Source organism: Sapajus apella, unplaced genomic scaffold (assembly GCF_009761245.1).
Source record: "Sapajus apella isolate SASKATOON/1434 unplaced genomic scaffold, GSC_monkey_1.0 scaffold90, whole genome shotgun sequence".
In the NCBI taxonomy this organism is placed as follows: domain Eukaryota; kingdom Metazoa; phylum Chordata; class Mammalia; order Primates; family Cebidae; genus Sapajus; species Sapajus apella.
In genome coordinates, this window is record NW_022437030.1 from 3,725,068 (window position 1) to 3,747,629 (window position 22,562).

The 22,562-nt window shown below is 51.2% G+C and overlaps 1 protein-coding gene across 1 annotated transcript in view; it reads left to right on the top strand.

Annotated features, from left to right (window-relative positions):
• Window positions 1–5,073: 5,073 nt before the first annotated feature.
• The window catches only part of NKD1 (NKD inhibitor of WNT signaling pathway 1), an 87,306-nt gene continuing 69,817 nt past the window's right edge, over window positions 5,074–22,562 (top strand). The window contains exons 1-3 of the mRNA XM_032255690.1: window positions 5,074–5,316; window positions 5,458–5,490; window positions 6,147–6,280. Of these exons, the coding sequence (XP_032111581.1) occupies window positions 5,292–5,316; window positions 5,458–5,490; window positions 6,147–6,280 (192 nt within the window). The 5' untranslated portion in view covers window positions 5,074–5,291. The remainder of the gene's footprint in view (window positions 5,317–5,457; window positions 5,491–6,146; window positions 6,281–22,562) is intronic.

A 22,562-nucleotide genomic window follows, 5' to 3' on the forward strand; every position in this document is an offset into this window, starting at 1 on the left:
TGTCAAGGGCAGGACCATGTGGAGGTGATTGAATCATAAGAGCAGTTACCCCCATGCTGTTCCTGTGATAGTGAGTTCTCACAAGATCTGATGGTTTTATAAGGGGCTTTCCCCCCTTTGCTTGACACCTCTCTCTCCTGCTGCTATGTGAAGGACATAGACCTTCTGCCATGATTGTAAGTTTCCTGAGGCCTCCTCAGCCATTCAAAACTATGAGTCAATTAAATCTCTTTCCTTTATCAATTGCCCAGTCTCAGGTATGTCCTTATAGCAGCCTGAGAACAAACTAATATAACTTCTCTGCCCAGTGTGAAGAAGAGCAGAGAGGCAGGGCTGGGAGGAGAGCAGGGCCCCTGCCAAGGAGATGGTGAGGTTGGGCTGGCTTTCTCTCTCCTCCAGGGGAAGCCTGTGTTCCAAACTTGCTAAAACACCTTGAACCTGGGAGGAGTTGGTGGCATGAAAATCCAGTTCAATTCAAACAATATCCAGACTGTAGGCAAGCAGCTGCCTTTTGGCCCAGTCACCTCCAACCTCATTTTCTCCCCTCTACTTCCAAAGCATGGTCTCTCTGCTCCAAATCCAGGGGCCTCTTTGCTGTTTCCAAAACATCCATGGCAGTCCCCACTTCAGGGCCTTTGCATGTGCTTTTCCCTCTTGCCTTTGGTACCCAAACAGAGTGGCTTCCCCAGCCCTAGTTCTTGGGGAAGCCCAACATCCTCCACGTCATCTCCAAGGCCTGATGCCTCCTGCCTGCCTCTGGCTCCCATCTTTTCTCCTGCAGGACGTCTCCACTCTGAAGATTGCCCACGGCCCCATTAATTACCTGTGGGGGTCATCTTTCTGATTCCTTCATTTTGTCCTGTGCCACGAACCTGGGAAGTGGCTAGGATTTTGCTGAGGGCTTGGAGGAACAAAGCAAGGAGAGAGCACCGCCAATTGTCTGCTAGAGCTCACTGTCCTGAAAGCGAATTGGCCACTCCCCACCTTGCTGGCTGTGCCGTCTTAGGCCCTCACTATCACTCTATTCTTGTGCTCTTTGTTTCTTTTGAGACCTTTCTCTTCCCTTCCCTCCAGAATGCCTGATATGTTCTCATGCAGAATAGTCTAACTTTCCCCTCCTCACCCAAACCAGGCTTCCAGGCCCCTTAGTAATGCCAAAACTCACCGGGGAACTATAAAATAAAGCAACTCCAGGGATCCAGGAGGAACCAGTGGACACTTGGGAACTGATTTTGCCCTTCGTCTATCCCAGATCACATTCTTGGCAGTACTCCCTCGTTAGTGAACACAGCATGCTCCTTGCTGAGGCTGGGCAGACTGAGTTTGTCTCCTTCCACAGCAGGTGTGATGGCACCTGCTATAGGCAATACTGTGCTTGGCATTGCATTCAGAGATGTAAGTCAGGCAGGAACCCTGGCCTCAAGGATTCCTGGATCCAGGAGTGAAACTTAGCCTCATCCATAAAAAATAAGTGGAGATGGGAGGGGGTCAGGGAAACCTTGGCTAATCAGAGCAGAGAGGAGCCCTTCAGATTGGAAGGTCAAGGAGGGCTTCCTTTAGGAAGTGGCATTTGAAGGGGGCCAGATCAGATGGCTTAACTTGGGGGACAGGCATTGGGGCAGCCAACCCGGGTGATGTAATTTTTTTTTTTTTTTTTTTTAAATCTTCCAGCTCTATGTCTGACAGATTTCACCTAAACCAGCCTTGTTAAATCTCAAGCCCCATGAAACCCGTTTCTGTTATAATCTCTCTCTCTTATCTCTTCCTTGCCTTCCTTTCCCATTCTCCTCCCCCAAAGGATGGGAAATCTTCAAAGAAAAAGATGTGTCACTGTAAGTATACAGCCCAAGAAATGGGCCAGATAAATTGTTAAAACACATAAAAAGACAGTGAGTTGTGGGGTGGGAAGCCCTCAGAGGCCAAATAGCCACCCCAGGTGGACAGCATGCTGGTGGCCCTGGGGACCTGCTTCTCAGAGCCCTGGACAGGCTAACATTTTGCCACAAGGCCCATCTCTTGGTTCTCACCCCAGACCCAGGCAGGGGTGTCATGATTCCAATAGCAGTGAAGTCCTAGGCGCCTGCTGGGCTGGGAGGCGCCAGGGTGAAGGTGGAGGGGGCCTTTGTGTCTGGGCTGGACATTTGGGATTTACTCCCCCCGAGACTCAAACTGCTAACTGCAGTTTTAGTTCTTGCTTTTATCTCTTTTTGAACTGTAAAAAGAAATTCCCAGGGGGAAGAGGGGATACTTTTTTCTCATGAAAGAAGAAAGCCAGGACCAGTTTAAGAAAGTAACCAACTTTCTAAGCACTGTGAGAAAGGATGCTCCAAGTTTTGCTTTGATTTAGAGACACCCTGGTACGGGTGGGGAGGGGTGAGAAAGGCAAACAGGAACCCCACATGCATTCCATTGCCTTTTGAGGGGGCTGAGGGAGGGTTCCCACTCTGACTCAGAGGCTCAACCCTTGCCTCCCTCCTACTCCTGACCCCGAAGTTCTGCCCCACTTTTTTATGTTCTTACAGCTCGTGGGGTTCTTACTTCAGCATTACCCACATTTGATGCTGGATCATTCTTTGTGGTGGTGGGGGGCTATCTTATGCATTGTGGGATGTGTAGTAGCAGCCCTTGCCTCTACCTACCAGATGCCTCCAGGCATTGCCAATTGTCCCCCAGAGGGCAGAGCTGTTGCTACCAGCTCCTTATGGGAAGGAAAGAAAGAAGAATGGTCTGTTACCCCTGGTGTAACTTACCACACTGTTTACCCATTCATTATGTTTATGGTTTCTTGCCTATCTTCCCCCTAGGTGAGCAGGAGTTCCATGAGAGTGGCAGTTGTCTATTTTGCTCACTGACGTATCTTAAATGCCTAAAACAATGCTTGTTACATAGCTGGCCCTCATATTTGTTTCCAGATGGGAGACTCTCTTTCCAATGGTGAAACATTAGTTTTGGACTGTGTTGGGACAACAAGCATGGGCAATGAAGTCAACAGATCAGACTTCAGTTCCTAATTGGGTCAGGGATGAGCTGTGTGATCTTGGGCAAGTGAGTTCACCTCTCTGAGTTTAATAGGTCCCCTCCTTTCTAGAACAAGTATGAGTCTGATTCAGAGAGTGCTTGTGAGGATGAGAATACATGATGGAGGATGAGGACTGGTGCATCAGAAGTACTGAATGAAGAATCGTAATATAAAAATGACAACAGTAGTATATTTTTGTGGTTTCAGCACTCCTCAAATGAAACCACGAGGCCAACAGCATTATAATGTACTTGCTTATAACATTAGCCTTCATTTCCACCAAAAAGGGTGCTTAAAAAAGGAAGCTTGGAAAATGAAAGTAAGAACCTGGATGAAGAGATTTATGACTCTGGGGGGCTGCGAGTTCCTTATGTCCTTTTGAGACATGTAGATCTTCCGGAGCGATGCTGCCTAATGCAGTAGCCACTAGCCAAGTGCAAATGATCACTTGCAATATGGCTAGTCTTTGAGATGTGTTTTAAGTGTAAAATACACACTGACTAATTTAAGACTTAGTGCAAAACAAAGAATGTAAAATATCTCATTCTATCTTGAAATTACACTATTTTGGATATACGGTGCTCCCTTGGTATCTTTGGTGACTGGTTCCAGGATCCCAGAGGATACCCAAATCCCCAGATGTCAAGTCCCTTATATAAAATGTCCAGTAGTATTTGCATGTAACCTACACACATCCTACTGTATACTTTAAATCATCTCTAGATTCCTTGTAATTCCTAATACAATGTAAATGTTACGTAAATAGTTGCTATACTTTATTAAAACTTTTTTTATCCTTTATTTTTGCTGTATTATTCTTTTTTGCATATTTTCAGTCCACAGATGGTTGACGCTGCAGATGTGGTACCTGCGAATAAAGAGGGCTGACTGTATTGAGTAAAGGGAAATATATTATCAATATTTCATCTATTTTTTTTTTTTTTTACTTTTAAAAGATGCAGCGCCTAGAAAATTTAAAATTATAAATGTGGCCCAAATTATATTTCAGTTGGGCTGTACTGCTCTAGAGAGTGGGTGAAAAGGGCCTAACGGAGCCTCCATTTTACAGATCACAAAACTGAGCCTTGCTCAGGAAATTCACTCCAAAAGTCGGGGCTGGTCTCCTCACTCTGAGCTCCGGGTTTTCTTTTCCCACGCCCGAGCTGCCAGCTACCAGGACGAGCGTAACCTGGACCCACAGTGTCCCCAGAAGGGGCAGGCGTTCTGAGAACCACAAAGGTGGGGTAGAACCCCTTGATGTCGACCGCCCCCCCGACCCCCAGCGCGACCTCCCCGCAGAGACCTCCTCAGACAAAACAAACAAACTCTTGGGTCTGGCGAACTGCAGCGGGGAGCGGAAACCAAGAAAGATCAAAGACCCAGCGGTTACCCCCTTCCGGGCCGCGCAGTTTGGCGGCGCGCCCCGACCCGGGCGGGCACCCACGGGCCCCCGAACGAGGAGATCCGAGAGATTGGCTGACAACCGGGCTCTTTGGACACTTGTCGCCGCCAGGAGAGGGCTGGGCCCACACTGGCCTGGGGTGCGCTGGGGGCTCCTCCTGGACTCCCAAATAAGAAACTAGACGCGTGCCGGGTGGGGGGCGGGGCACAGGGAGGTTAATGAACACTCTGCAGAAGGCAGAAAGTCGTGGTCCTGGGAATGCTGGGAAAAGGTAGCGCTGCCGACGGTTGCGCCGGAGCAGTTCAAGTCTCCGTTCCTGACCTCAGTTTCCCCACCTGTGAATTGGAGTCGCTGAGTCCCGCCCTGCCGTTTTAGAGGGAACCTGGAGAGGAGGGAAGTGACAGTACAGTCAGCGAGGTCCGGGGTGTTCTGTCCCAGTACGACTCCTGGACAGATCCACCCCGCGGGGTCCCCAGCCGCGGCCCCCGGGATCCCGTCTCGGGGCCCCAGACCTCGGCGGGGAGCGCTGCCTGTGTCCGGCCCCTCCCGCCCGCGCCGCGCCCCCTTCCCCGCCCCTTCCCGCCTCTTCCCCGCCCCCCTTCCCCGTCCCCGCCGCAACCCGCCTCGCCTTTGATGCGCCGCACCGGCCAATGGGCGCGCGGGGAGGCGCGGGCCGCAGCGGCTGGCTGGGGGCTCCGAGCTCCCGGGCGTCAGTCCCGCCGCGGCGACGGCGGCAGGAGCGCGTCCCGGCGCCGCCTCGGGCTCCGCTCGGCTCGGGTGCTGCTCGGGGAGAAGGAGAGCCAGGCGAGGCGCCAGGCCCGCGGGCTGGGCGCATGGCTTAGGGACGCCCCCGGCCGCCGCAGCCCCAGCATGGGGAAACTTCACTCCAAGCCGGGTCAGTGCCACCGCCCACGCGCTCGCCCCGGGCCCCGCCGCCCTTGCCGCCCTCGCCGCCGCGGTCGCTAACTCTCTCCCTTCCTTTCTTTCCGGCTCCCGCCGCCGCCGCCGCCGCCGCCGCCGCGCGATGTGCCTGCAGCCGCCGTGTGCAAGCGCAGGGAGAGCCCGGAAGGTAGGGGCGCGCGGGACGCAGACCTCGGGGATGGACGTGGGGGGCACCGTGGCCGCGGCTGAACGGCCCAGCCCGCTAGGTCTTACGACCAGGGCCACCCCCAAGCCCCATCTCCGGCCACCTGCCCCGCAAGCCCGCTCCCCGAGCAGCCTTCGCGCCCCCTCCTCTGTCCCTCCTACCCGCTCCCCTCCCCGCAGTCCTGCGCTCCCACCGCTGACCCTCAGCCCCTCCCCCTCCTGTGCCCCTGCCCTCGGCGCTCACGGGGCCCTCTCTTCTGACCCCCCGAGCGCCTCCCCGCAAGACCCTGACCCGACGCCTTCTCCCGAGATCCTGGCTCCTACGCCTACTGCGGCCCCTCTCCTGACCCCCAGCCCTCTCCGCAGTCCTGGTCGCCAGCGCTTCCTGTTCTGATCCCCAAACCCATCCTCCCGGGGTACTGCTCACCCCTCTCAACCCCTTCTGGCTCCTTGCTCCTAAGCTTCGCTGAACCCCCCTTTACTTACCCGAGTCCCTCCCTTGGCTCCTGCCTCAGCCTGTGAACTGCCTCCCCCGTGCCTTGGCCCTTCGCCTTCCACCGCGCCTCCGTCTTCCCTTCGCGGGGGTAACTTTTGGCTCCCAGAGCCAGACTCAGGGGTTTCATGTCGTCCCCACCCCAGGTGACAGCTTCGCCGTGAGCGCCGCCTGGGCTCGGAAGGGCATCGAGGAGTGGATCGGGAGGCAGCGCTGCCCGGGCGGCGTCTCTGGACCCCGGCAGCTGCGGTTGGCAGGCACCATAGGCCGAGGCACCCGGGTATGCTCCCCACTCTGCCCCACCTCCTCGCCCCCTTTCAGCTCAGAGATGGGTCTCTAAACCCATGCATCCCAACTTTGAACACTTTCCTGCACAGCTTCTGGGTCTAAACATCTCTTCTCAGCTGCCCTCTGCCCTGCCAACACAACCCTCTGCCCTCATGCTTTGGAGAACCTTGAAGTGCCCAGCTGGAGGCAGCGGGCTGCCTGGGGGAAAGGTCCTAGGTGGGGAGGTGGTGAAGATCCAGTTGATGAGGAAGCGTGTCTGTGCTGGAGGGATCTGGGGGCCTGCTCTGACTTCTACCTTGTTTCTGCCACCAGCATTCAAAGGTGGAGCTGGAGTAGGAGCCAGGGAGAGTGAGGGTATTAGGGGTATCTGGGTGGAGGGCAGAGCTGTGCTGACCCCAGGATCTGGATATGTTCTGATTGTCTGTGGCATTCATCAGTGCCAACTGTCCAGGAACCCCAGTAGAGCAGGCGGCCCTCTGGGTGGGAGATCGAGGGGGACTGAGACGTGGTAGACCCCTTACTTGGCCCATGACAGAGAGGGCCTCGTTCTACTGTGGCCTGGGCACAGCCCTGAGCCTTCACCCCATGGGTCCCTGAGGCTGGAGTTCCTGGAGGAGCACTAAGTGTGATGGGAATGAGATGAGTCCAGCCCCAGCTCCTGGCCTGGGACTTGGCGTTCACAGATGTCCTGTGAGCTCCGGAACTCTGCACAGGGCTTTCAGGCGGTCTGCGTGGAACTCTCGCAAGCCCAGGATCAAAGGATGAATCAACTTTTTGATGTGACATTTAATTTTTTTTTTTTTTTTAACTTAGAGGGGGAATAGACTGAGTCTCAGGTCTGGTTAGTTCTTTGGTCTTATCCACGGGCTGGGGAGAGGCCAGTGGAGACTTCAGATGTGTGTGTATTTGGGTGGTGGGACTTGGCAGCTAGCTTGCAGTGCTGGTGTCGGGAGGTGGGCCTGTGGGTAAAGTCAGTTTCTCTGTGTGGATGAAGTAGCCTCTGGGCCTAGGAGAAGCTCCCCTGTCCTCCACCACCACTGCTTAGCTGGGGGCTTCTCTGTCTTCTGTTCGTTGGGTTGGACTTGGAGCTGCTATCCGCCAGTAAAGGTCAAATCTTGGTGGGTGGGGGGCACTGCAGTTGGGGCCCTTTAAAAACAGAACTACAACCCCCCCTTCTTCCCCCACTCTTTCTAGTTTTTGATCTACTTATTTATTTAAAGACCAATGAAAATGATCTAATTTAGCCACATGAACAAATGCATTCGCAGCTCCAGACAGAGGCCAACTGAGTGGATTTCCATTAATCAAGTTTTGGGTTTTTTCAGCCTGTTTATTTTTACAAAGTATTCCTGCAGAATGACATTTATTTGCAGGCCCTCCTTTTTTTTCTTTTTCTTTTTCTAAACTGCCAGGCAGCTTGCTCCATGCTAGAGGGAAAACTTGAAATACAGCGAGGGTTTACTTCAATTGACTTTTATCTTCAAAGCCATAACAAATGTTACCCGCATGTTTTTGGTGGGTCTCCTTGGCATCCAGTCTGGGAGGATGGGAGGGAGGAGGAAAGAGGGAGAGGAAAACAAAAGTCTGTCGTTTTTAATTAAATAGTAGTGTTCCCAGCGAGAGGAATGCAGGCCAGTAAAAGTTGCCATTGGGGGAAGTGAGGGAGGGTGGGGAGGGGGCCCCAGCTTAAGTGTGGCTTTGGTGAAGTCACGGAATTCTGTTGCCCGGTTTCTTTCCCCAGCTGAGGACAGCATGGGACGGTGCCTGTCCCCCTCCCTCCCTCACCCCCTCTCTGAGAAACGCTGAGGGGTCATTAATGTTTGTTCAAAGTACTTTTGAAGATGTGAGGCTTAGAGCCGTTGGCGTGACATGTGCCAGGTGGTTGGAGGGTGGGCCTCAGCCATCAAAGATGTTAAGCAGGGGGCTGGCCTCTGTCTCCCTGGGAGTTGTTCTTGCTGTTGGGGACCAGGATGCCTGACGCCTGGGTTTTCACCAGCCTTGGGCCCGTGGCCCAGCCAGTGTGTCTGCAGAGGTAGGGATACTGAGTCAGACCTTCAGGGGGAGCCTCGGGTGTGGAACAGCGCTGCAGGCGGCCTCCAGGCGATTTCAGGTGGTACCTGGAGGAATATTTTAAATCTTAATAGTTACCTCTTTTTTTAACCAGAAAAAGATAACTAGGACATCAAACCCATGATTTTGCAGATATTATTGCTTCGGATGAAGCTAAGTTAAAAGAGAGTCTAATGTGAAGTCAATTCAGAGAAAAATATTAAGTACAAGTCATCAAAATTGTGAATGTGGGAACGGAGTGCCCATCGTTTGGGAAGCACTGAGATATCGAACAGGACAGCAATGGGCAGCCCTCAGTTCATTTCCCTGACTCCCTCTGGCGCCGAAGGGGTAGCTGGTAGGTTCTTCCATGATATCATCAGGATGTAGGAGGGTGTGGGCTCCGAAGTCTGCTGGTTTCCAAGGGCTGGCAGAGGTCCTCCCACCAGCCCCAGGTCCGTTTTGGGGCTAGTCCCTGCCTCCAGTCCTTTACCTGTCACGTAACTGGCTGGAGACACAGCGGCTCATCCAACTAGTATTATTGTTACTGCAGTGATAACTAGTATTCATTAAGTGCCTATATGTATCAAGCACTTTGCACACATTATCTTAATCCTTTCCATAACCTTGTAGTGTTGACAGCCCGCTGGTGTGGACTGTGTTTTTCTCCCTTTCTGGTGCACTTTCTAGGAGAAGTCATGTGTAGAGAAACCCTGTGCCAGGGCATCCACCTGCAGGGTGCTGCATTCAAAACTCCCAGAGACGGGGTGCTTTGAGATGAGCCAGTCGTGGGGCAGGCAGAAGCAGGAGTGACCCATATTTGTCCTCCTCCTTCCTGAGGGGGTCTGAGGAACTTGGGAAATGTCCCAGATGGGTCCAAATTGCATGCAGAGTCCTGAGATGTGAGAAGGTAACAATGCTGGCATTAAACTAAGCCTGCCCTCCAAAATACAGAAATAAATGAGGCGCTGTCCTAGTTATTGTCACCTGTGCAAACCATTTTACTTTTGTATACCTTAATTAGCTCATCTACAAAATGGGTCTAATAATATTTTCATCCCTGGAGGGTTATGATGGGATTATAACTGTTGGACCTGGGAAGGAAGGGAACCTACTGGAAGATTCACTGAAGACATTTGTAGGGGTGGAGATGGGGGCCCACACACAGGGAGCGATAGTGCCGGGATCAGGGAACCAGAGGCTCTCTGCCTCCCCCGCCCTCATGACAGGCTCACTTGGAGGGACACAGGCCAAGGGCTGGGCGTTTGCCTTTTCCTTGGGGACATGAGCAAGTCCAAGGGAATATGGGCTCATAGGAGAAAAGGAATGAGAAATGGGAGGCGCATGAGTACTGCGGAAGAGGAGCCATAAACTGAGCAGCACACATGCCAAAGAACACTGTGCTAAACAGAATTAGAAAGCAAAATAAGCATAGTAATCTCAGCGCGATAACGGAGGATGCTGGAAACGTGAAGCAGCAACAGGCAGTTACAGAAGAAAACCAACTGCAAACACTGGGTATGGAAAATGGAATGGACGAGTGAAAAAGCTTAGTAGATCGACTGAATAGTGCAGTGGACTCAGGTGTCAGGTAGGAAGCACTTGGTAAAGGCCTGTGTGCCTCTGTATAGGCCAGTTGTGAATGCATGCAACCAGATTTAAAACAATCACCTCCCCACACCCTGGGCTAGCCCTTTCGTTCTTTTACAGCAGAGCTGCCTGAAGAAACGGGCTGAGAGCGGCGGTGCAGGCAAACCCGCCTCTGGATCAAAGGTGGCTGCAGGTAGTTTGGTAATTTGACTGGAGGCACCAGTCAAATGCATTTTGATATTTGTGCATTTTGCATTTGTGCATTTATATTAGTGCATTTTGATATTTGGAGGAGATGAGGAGGGTGCAGGCTCCGTTGGAGCCCATGAGGACGTGTGGGTTGGGTGATGAGATTGGAGGCTGGCCCAGCTGCTGCCGGAGTGCCGGATTCCAGGGGAATTACCCTTGAATGATACCAGTTGGCACAATTAAAAGGTCCCATGTCTTTTCCATCTGGAAAGTGTTAGGCTTCTTTACGTGGTTTCAAAGCTATGTGCTGGGAGGTGGGCTTGACATTTGAGGTAGAGCATAAATTAAATATTTGGTGCTTCAGGATTGAAAGATGATTTGCTTTAAGGCTGGAGAAAGACTCAGGGTGGAGGTGTTTGGGCTTTGCTCACTGGCATTTTTGAGTTCTCCAGGGAGGGTCCCCTCTGCTCACGGGCACCAGGCCCAGCTGCCTGGGCCCAGCCTGGGCACTGTCTTTCCTCCTGGGGGATGGAAAGGATAGGCTGAGAGAGCTTGGGCTGGGCAGAGTGCTGGGGGTGGAGGGCTACTGGTTTTCCATGGGTCCCTCAGGATGGGTGGGTGGCAGGCGTGGGTGTCATCTTCTTAGCGCTTTAATGCGTCTTTGTGATGTGGTCCCTGGTAGAGGCTTTGAGGAGTGTCTTGTCCTCACTTTGAGAGCTTTCTTCCTGGGGATGAAGGTCAGATGCCCCTCAGCCAGACTATGTGTGCCTTCCATTCCCTAGCACTCAGGAGCACCCTCTACATTCATGTTTCTGTAGGAAATCCCGGGGAAATCAAATCCAGGAGGCACCTGCTGAAGGTTCTGCAAGGTCCTGGAATTCAGTGGATGTTTCCTCTGCTTACCCAGTGGGGATGTTGGAAGGGGGGGCCAGATGGATGGATGGACGGACGGACAGACAGACAGTTGCTGTTTGTACAACAAAGCTCACATACACTCCGGGACCAAACTGTCCCCGTGAGGTCATGAAACATCAAGGCTGAACTGTCAGCAGCAAAAAATTAAGAAAGAAATGAAGATAGATTAGGTCACCCTCCCTGCCTACATTTTCCCCAGCTCCTCCTCCCTGGTCAGCTTCTCTTTAATTCCTGCTTCCAAATTCCATCTTTTCCAGGCCCTACTGTGTGGAGTGGAAGGGTTGAACCAGGCCTTTTCTTTCAGGCACTCAGCTTAATGAATTAATATAAATTATTATCGGTAATTCTTTGTTTATTATTATTATTATTTATAAGAGAGAGTTTCACCCTGCCACCCAGGCTGGGGTGCAGTGGTGTCATCATAGCTCACTGCAGCCTCACAGTGATCTCCCTGTCTCAGCCTCCCAAGTAACTAGGACTTCAGGTGCACCCCATTGTGTCCAGCTGATTTATTTTTATTTTTTTGTAGAGATGGGGTTTTGCTTCGTTGCCCAGGTTGGGTTGACCTCCTGACCTCAAACCATTCTCCCACATCAGCCTCCCAAAGTGCTAGGATTACAGATGTGAGCCACTACACTTGTCCTTGTTATTAATTATGAATTAATAAGTCCCTAACTGGACTAGCCTCTGGGGATACAGTGGAGAATAAGAGAGACGTACGTGGTTCCTGGCCTCTGTGACTTCCAGTCTGATGAAGGGGCAACGCAGCAGTGAGTACCCAGGCCTGCTCCTCGGACCATGCAGAGGTGCTCTGGGAAGGAGCGGGCAGGATGGGCCAAGGAAAGACAGGAAGAAAGAGTCGGAGCAAGGGGGAGAGCTGACCGAGGCCCCAGGCTCGCCCTGCCCTTGGAAGATGGGGTGGGGGGTTGCAAGCTGGATAATCAAGAAGGGAATGTGGCCTCCAAGTGGCTCTGGAGCCTTCGGGAACTGGAAGTCGTTCCTGGCACTGTCTGTGGAAAGCCTTGCATGTTCGTGGCTCTTGGCACATTGGAGTTACTTGTCTGTCCCTCTGGACAGGTGTGTCGGGTAGAGCAGGGCGGGCTGTCAGTGTGCTGCCCCGGTGTCATGGACAGGTACTTGGGGGCACAACCCAGGCTGTTTGGGTTGGTGGCCCTGCTGCCATGCTGGGGGAGGAGGTCCGCCATAGGGCTGGAAGTGCAGCTGTCAGGGTTACGGGGGACCTGGGGAGTGGGATTGCTGCTCAAGAAGGAGTCACTTCAGAGACCAGGGAACCAGAGGGAGTGACCAGCAAACCCCAGAGAGAGCTTGTGGTGCCCCAGAGCTGCAGTGCCTCTGCGCCTGCAGAAAGAGTCCCTCACGTGGGCCGAGATGGGATGTGCAGCCCTTCTGGCACTGGTGAGCCAGGTGCCCTGGAATCCTCTTAGCTCAGGGGTCCTGCAGCCTCACTCTGTGGCTGTGAATCACGACATGCTTACATTTAGACGCTTTTGGACTTTTCGCATCACTTGTTGGATTCCAAACCAGGCACTTCCGGCGGCCTCCCTGCCTTCCCTCTGTCTTGCCCACTCACGTGTTCTTTTTGCCACTCTTGTCTCTCACATTCTTTCTCTTCCTCTCCCTCCCCACCTCCCTTCCCCACCCCCTCCTCCTCTCCCTGAGGAAGGAAAAAATTCAGTCTCTCATAAACAAAATATCTGCCATTCCATTGGAGGGAGAACTGAGGCAGGAGCCCAGAATATTCTCGAAGGCACGCCAGCGAGAGCTGAAGGCCTCAGTTGTTTAATCTGGAAGGAGGGCTTTGATGTCACCCTGCCCCGTTTATCCTGGGAAGCTTCCCGCTGCTTCATGGCTTCGACTCTCCATGTGAAGGATGGCTGAGCTCCTCCAGGGGCTGGAGGCGAGCCTGAGCACCCCCGAAGGGCAGCCTGGTGATGCTGTGCTCCTGCCAAGCGCAGGTGGGGTGGAGAACCTTTTCTAAACAAGCACTTCCAGAGACATAAGTAATTCTTTGATAGCTTCCTGGGAAGGCAGAAGGGAGCTGTTTAGCTGTGTGGGCGTCAGTCGTGGGGCTCCGGGAGGAAAGCCTCTCTGCACTGAAGTCATCCCCAGCCTCAGAGCAGTGGCGGCTTGGCCCACCAGGGCGGGTCCTGGATGTGTTTGTTTAGAGGGCTCTGAAGCTTGGGCCTGGGCTTGGCTTTCCTTGCTTGTTGAGTCACATGGGCTGTGGTGTGTGTGTGTGGCCTTGTGTGTGTCTGATGCCTTTCAGAGGATACCAGGGTACTGAGAGGGCTTCACACTGGTGTGGCCTCAGCCGAAGGCCCCCTGCCCCTCACCCTTCTTTGGGCTTCAGAGTCTCCAGCTGGGCTGTAGAATAAAGTCATGATAATTTAGCAGCTATCTATGGAGTGCATTCATTCATGCATCTGCAGTAGTTTTTTTTTTTTTTTTTTTTTTTAGAGACAGGGACTCACTATGTTGCCCAGGCTGGTCTTGAACTCCTGGCCTCAAATGGTCCTTCAACCTTGGTCTCCCAAAGTGCTGGGATTGTAGGTATGAGCCACTGTGCCCAGCCATATATATTTTTTAACTTTTATTTTAGGCTTGGGGTACACATACAAGTTTGTTATATAGGTGTTGGCGGATTTGGTGTGCAGGTTATTTCATCCCCCAGTAATAAGCACAGCACCCAGTAGGTTTAGATCCTCACCCTCCTCCCACCCTGCACCCTCGAGACGGCCCCCGTGTCTCTGGAAGCAGGCATTGAGTGCCTGCTTTAGGTCACGGACACCTGTGCTCTGTACCTAGAGTGAAGGCCTTGTTTCATGGAGCTTACCATCTCGTAGGAAAAGAGAAATACTTTCACAAACAAGTTGTGCAGTTTAAGTTGTGATATGTGCCTCCAAAAAGTACTGGATGTTTTGAGAACATGTAACAGGGATCAGAGCTCATCAGGGGTGTTATTCATTCCACAAATATTTGACTGCTTTCTCCATCCCATGTGCTGTGCGTAGGGTGTTGTGGAAACTGTGAGGCCTAGGACATAGTTCTCCCCTCCCTGAGAGTGAGACTAAACTCTCCCCATTGCCTTGCATCTATTTTTCTTCTCTTATTGCATTGGTTAGAATCTCTCATACTCTGTTTAATTATCAAGTGTGATACTTTTTGTTTAAGAAAGCTTCCTTCAACTTCTGGCTTTCTAAACTTTGTAAAATCAGGAATAATGAGTTTTGTCACATGCTGCTGGGATGCAGATGGAACTGATCTTCTTTGCTAATGTGGTGTGTGATTTGTATGCTTAATTTACATTGCTGGATTTTCCAGTGCGACCTCGGCCCTCTGAAATCCTTTGTCATGATAGATGACTCTTTTAAATGTGACTGCATTCATTGATAGGCTAATATTTTACTTGGGATCTTTGCATGAATATTTGTAAGTGCTCAGTGCAAGTTAACTGTTAAAATTATAAAACCATAAGGGAAGCACAGGGCTGTGGAGGTTGGGAGGATTTTTTGAAGGAGGTGGGCATGTGAGTAGGGCTTTGAAGAATGGTAAGGCGGAGATCAGGGGTCAGAAACTTAAGGACCTACAGGGACCAGAGAGGTCATATTAATGAATGCTGCAGACTCAGTGGGAGACATCTGAGATGGGTGGGTACCGGCACCCCCCCACCACACACACCCCGCCTCAAGGGAGCAGTAGTGCCACTCAGCCCCAGCCAACCACTGCCATGTGGGAATATGGTCCTGGTGTTGCCGCATGGGCTGATCATTAAGAAAATCCATCTGTCTGGATTTTTATGTGAGCCTTTTCCAATTTAAAAAATTGTTAACCAATTGACATTTTTAGACAATGCTTTCTTTGGGTGACTCAGATGGCTGGATCTGGCCTGTAGTAGTCTGGTTTGTGTTTGCTGATTTAGACCTTTAAGACTCCGGTGGTGCTGGTGGTAGCGAAGCAGTATGTTAGCGGTAATAGGACACGTGAATGAGTACCAGACGCAGTAAACGTCACACTTCCCATGCATTCTCTTATAGAATCCGCACAACTGCCTTCGGTATTATTCCGCTATTGCATCGATGAGGAGTCAGGTCCAGCAAGTTAGAGTCACTAGCCCAGCCAGGTAGAGCTGGACGGAGGCTGCATCCAAGGCAGAGAGTGCAGGCCAAGCAAAGGCTCAGGGCTGGGAAGCTGTGCACAGTACATTTCAGTCTGGTGGGAGCGCAGTGTGGGAGGCACAGGAAGGGTAAATAAAGATGTGGGCTGGGAGGCTTTATGTTGAAGACCAGCATGTGCCCATAGAAGGTGCCAGAAGTGTGCTTAGAACTTGCAGAGCCAGACTTCCTGGGTCCAAGTCCCAGCTGGACCCCTTCCCAGCTAGGTGGCCTTGGGCCAAGTGATGGCTCATCTCTGATTCTCAGTTTTCACATCTGTGGACTGGGTAGAGGAATGGTTTCTGCCTCATGGAGTTGTTTTAAGGGTGGAAATTGGTTCATTTCAGCAAGTTAAAGAATGAAGAAGATGTCACCCCTTCTCTTGCAGCTCGCTGGTATTGTTTGCTAGTGGTGACCTGGATGTGTGCTAAGTGCAGTGAAGGCAGAGGACGGGGAAGGAGAATAAGGGGGGATTCCACTTCAGATTAGGGAGTGATACATGAGTTGTTAAGACTGAGAGAATAAATAAGAAATAGCCAGGTGATGAAAGGTTTATTAAAAGTATTCCAGGCAGAGGGCATGGGACGTGCGCAGGCCAGGAGACACGCAGGGTTGGTGCACAGAGAAAGTCTTCAGCCCTTTCTCGGTGTCTGACTTGGAACCACATTCCGGTCTCTGAGACGTTAGGGCAGAACTGTGTGGTACAGCAGTGGGGAGTGGGCAGTGCCTGCTGGGCTGGGTGGCACTACTGTGTGTTGCAGCCCATCATGAGGCCTTGTCTCCTTGCTGCAAGTCTTCCATGAGACGTTGCTGGTGTCTGTGACGCCGGCTTTCTGGTCAGGTTGGAAGACATAGGGAGGAGAACCTCTCGGTCACAAGAAATAGTGTCACCCTGGAGCGGATTGGCTGCCCTGCCGGGCTGCCCAAGCCTTCTGGCTTTGAGCATAGAGCTGGGGCCCTGGGGAGGGGAGAGGCAGAGCATAAAAGGACCCTGTTAGCAGGATGGGTCTGTGTACCCTCAGGCCACAGCTTCCCCAATGGGCTCAGGCCCGAGGATGTTTTTCTAACTTCAGAAGGCTGTGTGGGCTGGTGGGCCCCTTACTCAGAGGCCTAGGCTTGCGGTGGCTCCACTGAGTGGGCTTGGGGGTGCTGGTTTGTGGTGCCATGCCCATGCCATGCCTAGCTTCCAGAGGGAGCCTTGTTCCAGGACAGTTTTTGACCCTAACTTTGCTGTTTTACCCTTTTTTTTCCCCTTCAAAGGCAAAAAGATGATTGAAGAGAACTACTATAAACCAGGAACAAAGTTGCCTTTTCAGTGGGCACTGGGACTTTCTCTTCTTGCTCCCTGCCCTGGAAAGTCCAAAGGCCCCACTGCCTCGGCTGGTCCAGGGCGCATGGCTGCTCTCTCGGTGGCTGCAGGCTCCATGTGCCCATGAGCTGCCCACTGTGTGCATAGCCCTGTGCTGAGCCCAGGAGCTGCAGCCCCAGGAGGAGGTGGTAACAGCATAGCTGCTGCTTGCTGCACGTCTGCTGTGTGCCAGCATCCGGGCCAAGCACGATCCACAGTGCTGGATTCTCAGAGCACCGTTATGAGGCAGCTGTTATTATGACGCCCATTTTACCCGTAGGGAAATTGAGGCTTTAAGGAAGTCAACCACCTTGTCCATGGCCACTTGACTTGGAAGTGGAATCTTGCTCCAAGAAATTCAGATCAGTGTGATTTTAGAGCATCTGAAATCAGTTAAGGCGAGTTTTTTATTTTTATTTTGTTCAACTGTATGTCACAGCCCCATTCATGGTTCATGATGTCAATTTAGTGACCGGCATTTTAAAAAACGAAATAGAAAAGAGTAAAAATATGAGAAAACATCATATACATTGAGTAAATATTGTTTTGTGTAATTTTTTGTTTTAGTTAAAAAAAAATGTATACACACACTTCACACACACAGACCCCTATACCCAGACCCATATATATATATGCACACACACACAGAGCAGATTATAAAATATAATTCTTCTTATAGGCTATCATCAGAGTGTTGGAAAAGCACTGGTACGGGTCACTGGTGCGGGCCCTGAGCCTGAACGCCCGGCTTTGGGCCCTTGCTCTACTTCTCACTAGCCGTGTGACCTAGGGCAAGTTTCCTGACCTCTCTGTGCTTTCCGAGCTGTTTGGTTTGTTGACTTTTGGGCCTGGGTCAGTGCTCCCAGGGCTGCTGTGGGTGCTTGCTATTGGCTCACTCCCTTTGCTTAGGGAGTGAAGAGGACGAGCAGTCCCATGGGGGGCCCCACGGCTTCTCCCCTGAGAAGCCAACGGCAGCAGCTTATCCCAGGAGAAAGAAAGACATGGCTGAGTAGTCAGGAGATGGACAGAGTGCTGTGCTGGGAACCCCGAGCCTGGGGGTACCTCTAGTTTAGCTATGAGGTATCTGTTGTGACCTCTCCTGCCTTCTGCTTCCTCTTCTCAAAAATGCATTAAAGGAAAAGAGAAGGCTTCATTTCTACTGCTGTAAAAAAAAAAAAAAAAAGGTCCAAAACTTAGTGACTTGATCACTTTATGACTTGCTTAAGAGTATGCACTTTGGGCAGAGCCTGGGAGGGTTATGCCTCCATGTGGCACAGTTAGGGTGGCTCTAACAGCAAGGGTCTGTTTGCAGTAGCTCCAATAGGTGACGTGTCTGGGGCTTCAGTTCTCTTCTAGTTGGCCTCACCTCATGGGTAGCTTGGGCTTCCTCACAGTATGGCAGTCTCAGGGTAATCAGATTTACGTGGTGGCTGTCTTCCCTAAGAGAACAGAAGTAAACTGCCAGGCCTTTTTAAGGTTTAGGCCTGAAATTAGCAACAACACATTCTCTTCATTAAAGCAAGTCAGAGGTCCATCCCAGATTTAGGGGAAGGAACTACACGGGGCATAAATACTAGGAACTGGGATTCACTGGGGGCCATCCACACAGTCTACTAGAGAGTAGGTGATCTCCTGCAGAGAGAGTGGAGTTACAGAAAAGGACTGAGACATGTCCCTTGGGTTAGGATCCTGGTGGTCACAGTTGGGTTTGGCAGGAACTGTCTTGGTGAAGTGACAACAGAGGTGAGACTCCACTTCGTGGCTCACGAAGGGACGGAAGCATGTGCAGGGGAGCAGAAGCACATACTTACGGGAACATTGATGGCTGCATTTGGAAGAATGAGAAGTTTGTGACAACTCCAACATCCTTTACTAGGGGACAAGGTAACAGTGGTGTGGCCTTCTCATTGAGCTCTCTACAACTGGTCAAAGCGTATCAAGTATGGGCCTCTCTTGCCAACAGGGAAGAGACCCTGAAACGCTGCTGAATGAGCAGAGCAAGTGCAAAACATTCCTGGGCTGTGGTCCTGTTTCTTACAGTATGCAAAAGCCTATTCCGGCCTGTGTCACTCTGTATCTGCAGGTGCATAGAGAAAGATCTGGAAGACTACACTGTCAAGGACTATTTCCCTGAGGAATGGAGAATTTCACTTTTCATGTTGTACATTTTTAGGTTGTTTGGCTTAAAAAAATGAGCATGTGCTACTTTTCGTGTTTTTCAAAAAGCCGATGTATTTTAAAAGTGAATGACAGTTCAGGAAACCGCCTGTGTAGGCAACTGCATGGAGAAGCTTTAACAGAAGGAGTGGAGAGAGAAGACGACAGCTGGAGGGGCTATGGGGTTGGGGCGGACTTGGTGTGGCCAGGGACCACCTACATTTGAACCTCTTGGGTGCTGTTCAAAATGCACAGTCCTCGGGTTCCCCAAGCCTGAGTTAGAACCCTTCTGTACTGGACGAGGGCTGGGCTGACTGGACCCTGAAGGAAAGGTGACGGGAGGGCACAGGAGTTGGAGAGGGATGAGGAGGGGCCCTCCCCATTTGTAGAGTAGTAAGAACTATGAGTGGCCCTACAGAGAAGCCAGCGCAGGTCCTCACTCATGACAAGCTCTCGGTCTACGGTTCTCTCTCCTTTGTCCTCTTCCCATGTTCCCGTAACTGTGGCTACTTAAAATTGCAAGTGAATTTAGAGCTTCCCTGGCAGTCATTGACACCTGCCTTTTCTTTAAAGGGGTGCTAGGTGCCCTCCCCACACATCGTAGACTGGGAAGGAAGAAGGACCTGTGGAAAGGACCTCTAAACTGTGCTGACCAGTAGAACTTTCTGATGATGGAAATGTTCTGTGTCTGCACTGACCCCTCTGGGAACCTGTGGCTTAGAATGTGACCACTGCAACTCAGTGACTGTCTTTTAAGATATATATTTTATTTGAATGAATTTAAATGTAAACTTAAATAGGCCCACAAGGCTAGTGGCTGCACTGGATGGCACAGCCCTGGAGGCATGGAGAAGACCCTGTGTATAGGCTAAACTCCATCCTCAGTGGGCAGGAAGGTGTCAGAGGAGTGCATAGGAGTGATTCACAGCAGGTGGTGGTGGACAGAAAGCTCTCCACCACAGGAAGCCTGGTTAACCCTCTTTGGGGCCTGTCTAGAATTCGCTCCTTATAACATGGGCTTTGTTCAGGCTTGGTGAGGGCAGCCCCAGCTGGTTGTAGCCATGGACATGGTTGGGAATGATCATGGGCTTCCTTCTAGATAGTTGGATTGGAGCACCTTCTCCTGATGTCTCAAATCAGAGCCTTTCGAGCCTTCTTAAGCCTGGAGGTTCTGCTCGGCAGCTGCTACTGGGTTCTTGAGTGAGGACTCATCTTCTTGGTCCTGGTCTGGGGCATTGGAAGGCAAGCTCCCTGCTGGGCTGGTGGCAGCGGCACTGAGGGGGTGGCTTTTTTCCAGCCAGGATTTACCCAGGGCTTTATGGCTTGCAAAGCCTTCCTCTCAGGGCTTTGTCAGGCATTTAATATTCATAGAAACGTGGCCAGGATCAAAATTATTACTATGGAGAAACTGAGGCCAGACAGCCGGACTGCCAAGTCCACAGGGCAGGATCTTTGTGGTTAACCCATGTATCCTTGGGCCTTTTGCACCGGTTGGCACATGACAGATCCTTAGGAACATTTTCCAGATTGATGAGGCTCAGAGGGTATACAGCTGCAGCGGGGGCAGGGAGCCTGGTCCGCTCCTTCCAAGTTCCCACCTCTTTTATGGAGCCAGGCTGTTCTATGCCTTTGAAGAGAGCCTCTGCTTTTCAGAAATGGTCTTCAGCTTTTTCCTTTCTGTAAATTAAGTCATATGCATGGTAAAAAAAAAAAAAAAAAAGAAAATCCAAAATAGTACTAAAGGTATGCAGTACACAGGAAGCCTCCTCCCACCTCCACTTCCCTGCTTCCCCCTTCAGAAGCATCGGCTGTAGTGGGGTCCTCAAGATGCTTCTAGCCATGCTCTGTTTGCACGCGCTTATCCCTGCACAGACAGCAGAAGCTGTCTTGGCCAATAAGACCAAGAAGCATTGGTATTTGTAGGTTAACTGAAAAATTCATTTAAGGTGGAGAACCATTAAAAAGTGATGTTGAATACAGGTGCAATGGCTCATGCTTGTAATCAAAGCACTTTGGGAGGCCAGAGTGGGAGGATTGCTTGAGCCCAGGAGTTTGAGACCAGCCTGGGCAGCATAGCGAGACCCCATCTATTTAAAAACAAAACAAAACTAGCCAGGCATGATGATGTGTGGCTGTACTCCCAGCTTCTTGGGAGGCTGAGGCAGGAGGATGGCTTGCCAGGAGTTTGAGGCTGCAGTGAGTCATGATCCCACCACTGTACTTCAGCCTGAGCGACAGAGGGAGACCATGTATCTCAACAACAACAAGTACCTCAAAAAGTGATACAGACCTTAAATCTTTTCTTTAAACTTAAGATTCATGTCATACATCTGGCTCTGCACCTTGCTTTAATATGTAACTTTTAAACTTATCTTGGAAATCATTCCATATCAGTATATATAACCATATTGTTCTTCACAGCTGTCGAGCCTTCTGTTATAAGGCTGGCCCATCATTTATTGCATCGATTCCTTACTGCTGGGCATTTAGATCGTTTGTGCGCTTCTGCCTGTAGTTGGCTTTAGAGCAGCAGTGTGCACTTCTGCTTCCACTCCTGCCCCTGTGCCCCCGACACACACTGCACATCCTGACACCATCTCCAGGTGTGGCTCTGCTATTTTTCTGGCAAAGCTGGAGTTTTCCCCCTGGCTGGTGGCTACAAAATCCAGGAGGGAAGCAGCTTCAGGGGGAGCTTGCAGTTAAGTAGGTGCAAGCTTTCTCTGTGGATCGGTTGGGACTCTTTGTGTTTCAGGCCCATGTCAACTGTTTTATACAGTCAAATTTTTGGCTTGTGTAACCAGGGAGTGGACTTCAGTTACAGCTGGATCCTTGAGCTCACAATATGTCCCAGGACAGCAATCTGTGTCTTCATCTCTGCTTTCTTTTAGATTGGCTTCATCCTTAGGCAGACCCTCCTCAGGTAATGGCAATTTGGCTCCCAGCAGCCCAGGCTTCCAGTTTCAGCTGTTAGAGAAGAAAGTTCCAGCAAAAGCCCAGGTGGAGCTCCCATTGTTTTGACTTGGGTCACATCCCAGAACCCATCCCTGTGCCTCTGACAGTCCAGGGTCATATATGCCCATCCTGGAGTGGAGGCTGGGATCACCCCCTTCCCGGCAGCCCTTGGAACCTCCCTAATGAGAAACTGACTTGAGAGGAGAAGGCTGCAGAAGGCACACTGTGTGGGTGGAGCCAACAGCTGTGGACAGCCTGGTCCCTGGAATCAGAATCACTGAACAAGGCTCTGATCAGCAGCTGGCAAGACTGGGTAAGGACCGGGCAGCCAGGTGGCTGGCTGACCATTGATTCACCCATTGCCATTGAATCTTGGAACAGCCTGGGTGGTTTGCCACCTCCTTCATGCAGCCCACCCAGGTTACAGCCTTTCTTTCAAGCTTCTAACCTCTCCATGATGATCATACATTGACGATTTTTACCCTCAAGGAGTGAGTAACAAGACTCTTTTTGGAATCCAGTGAATCTCATGTGTCCCTCTCCTTAGATAAATGCTCTACATCTGTTCTTCCCATTTTAGGGCACCCATAGCTCCCAGGTTAGGAACTCACAATTTAGTTTGTATGGCTTTTCTTTTTAAAGACTTCATTACATTACTTAACTCCTTTCTCCCTATGTGATCTTCTCCCAATTTGAGGGGTGTGCAGAGCTTAGGACCCAGGCTTTGGACTTGGGTTTGTACTGAATGGTGTTAATGCTGCGCCTTAGTTTTCTTACCTGTAAAAAGAGGAACAGAATGCCACCACTTGGAGTTGTTTCCAAGATTAAATGAAATAATGCATGCGGCCAGTGAAGTCTCAGCATGCAGTGAGCGTCCAGCAGGCACACCAGTGAAATCTCAG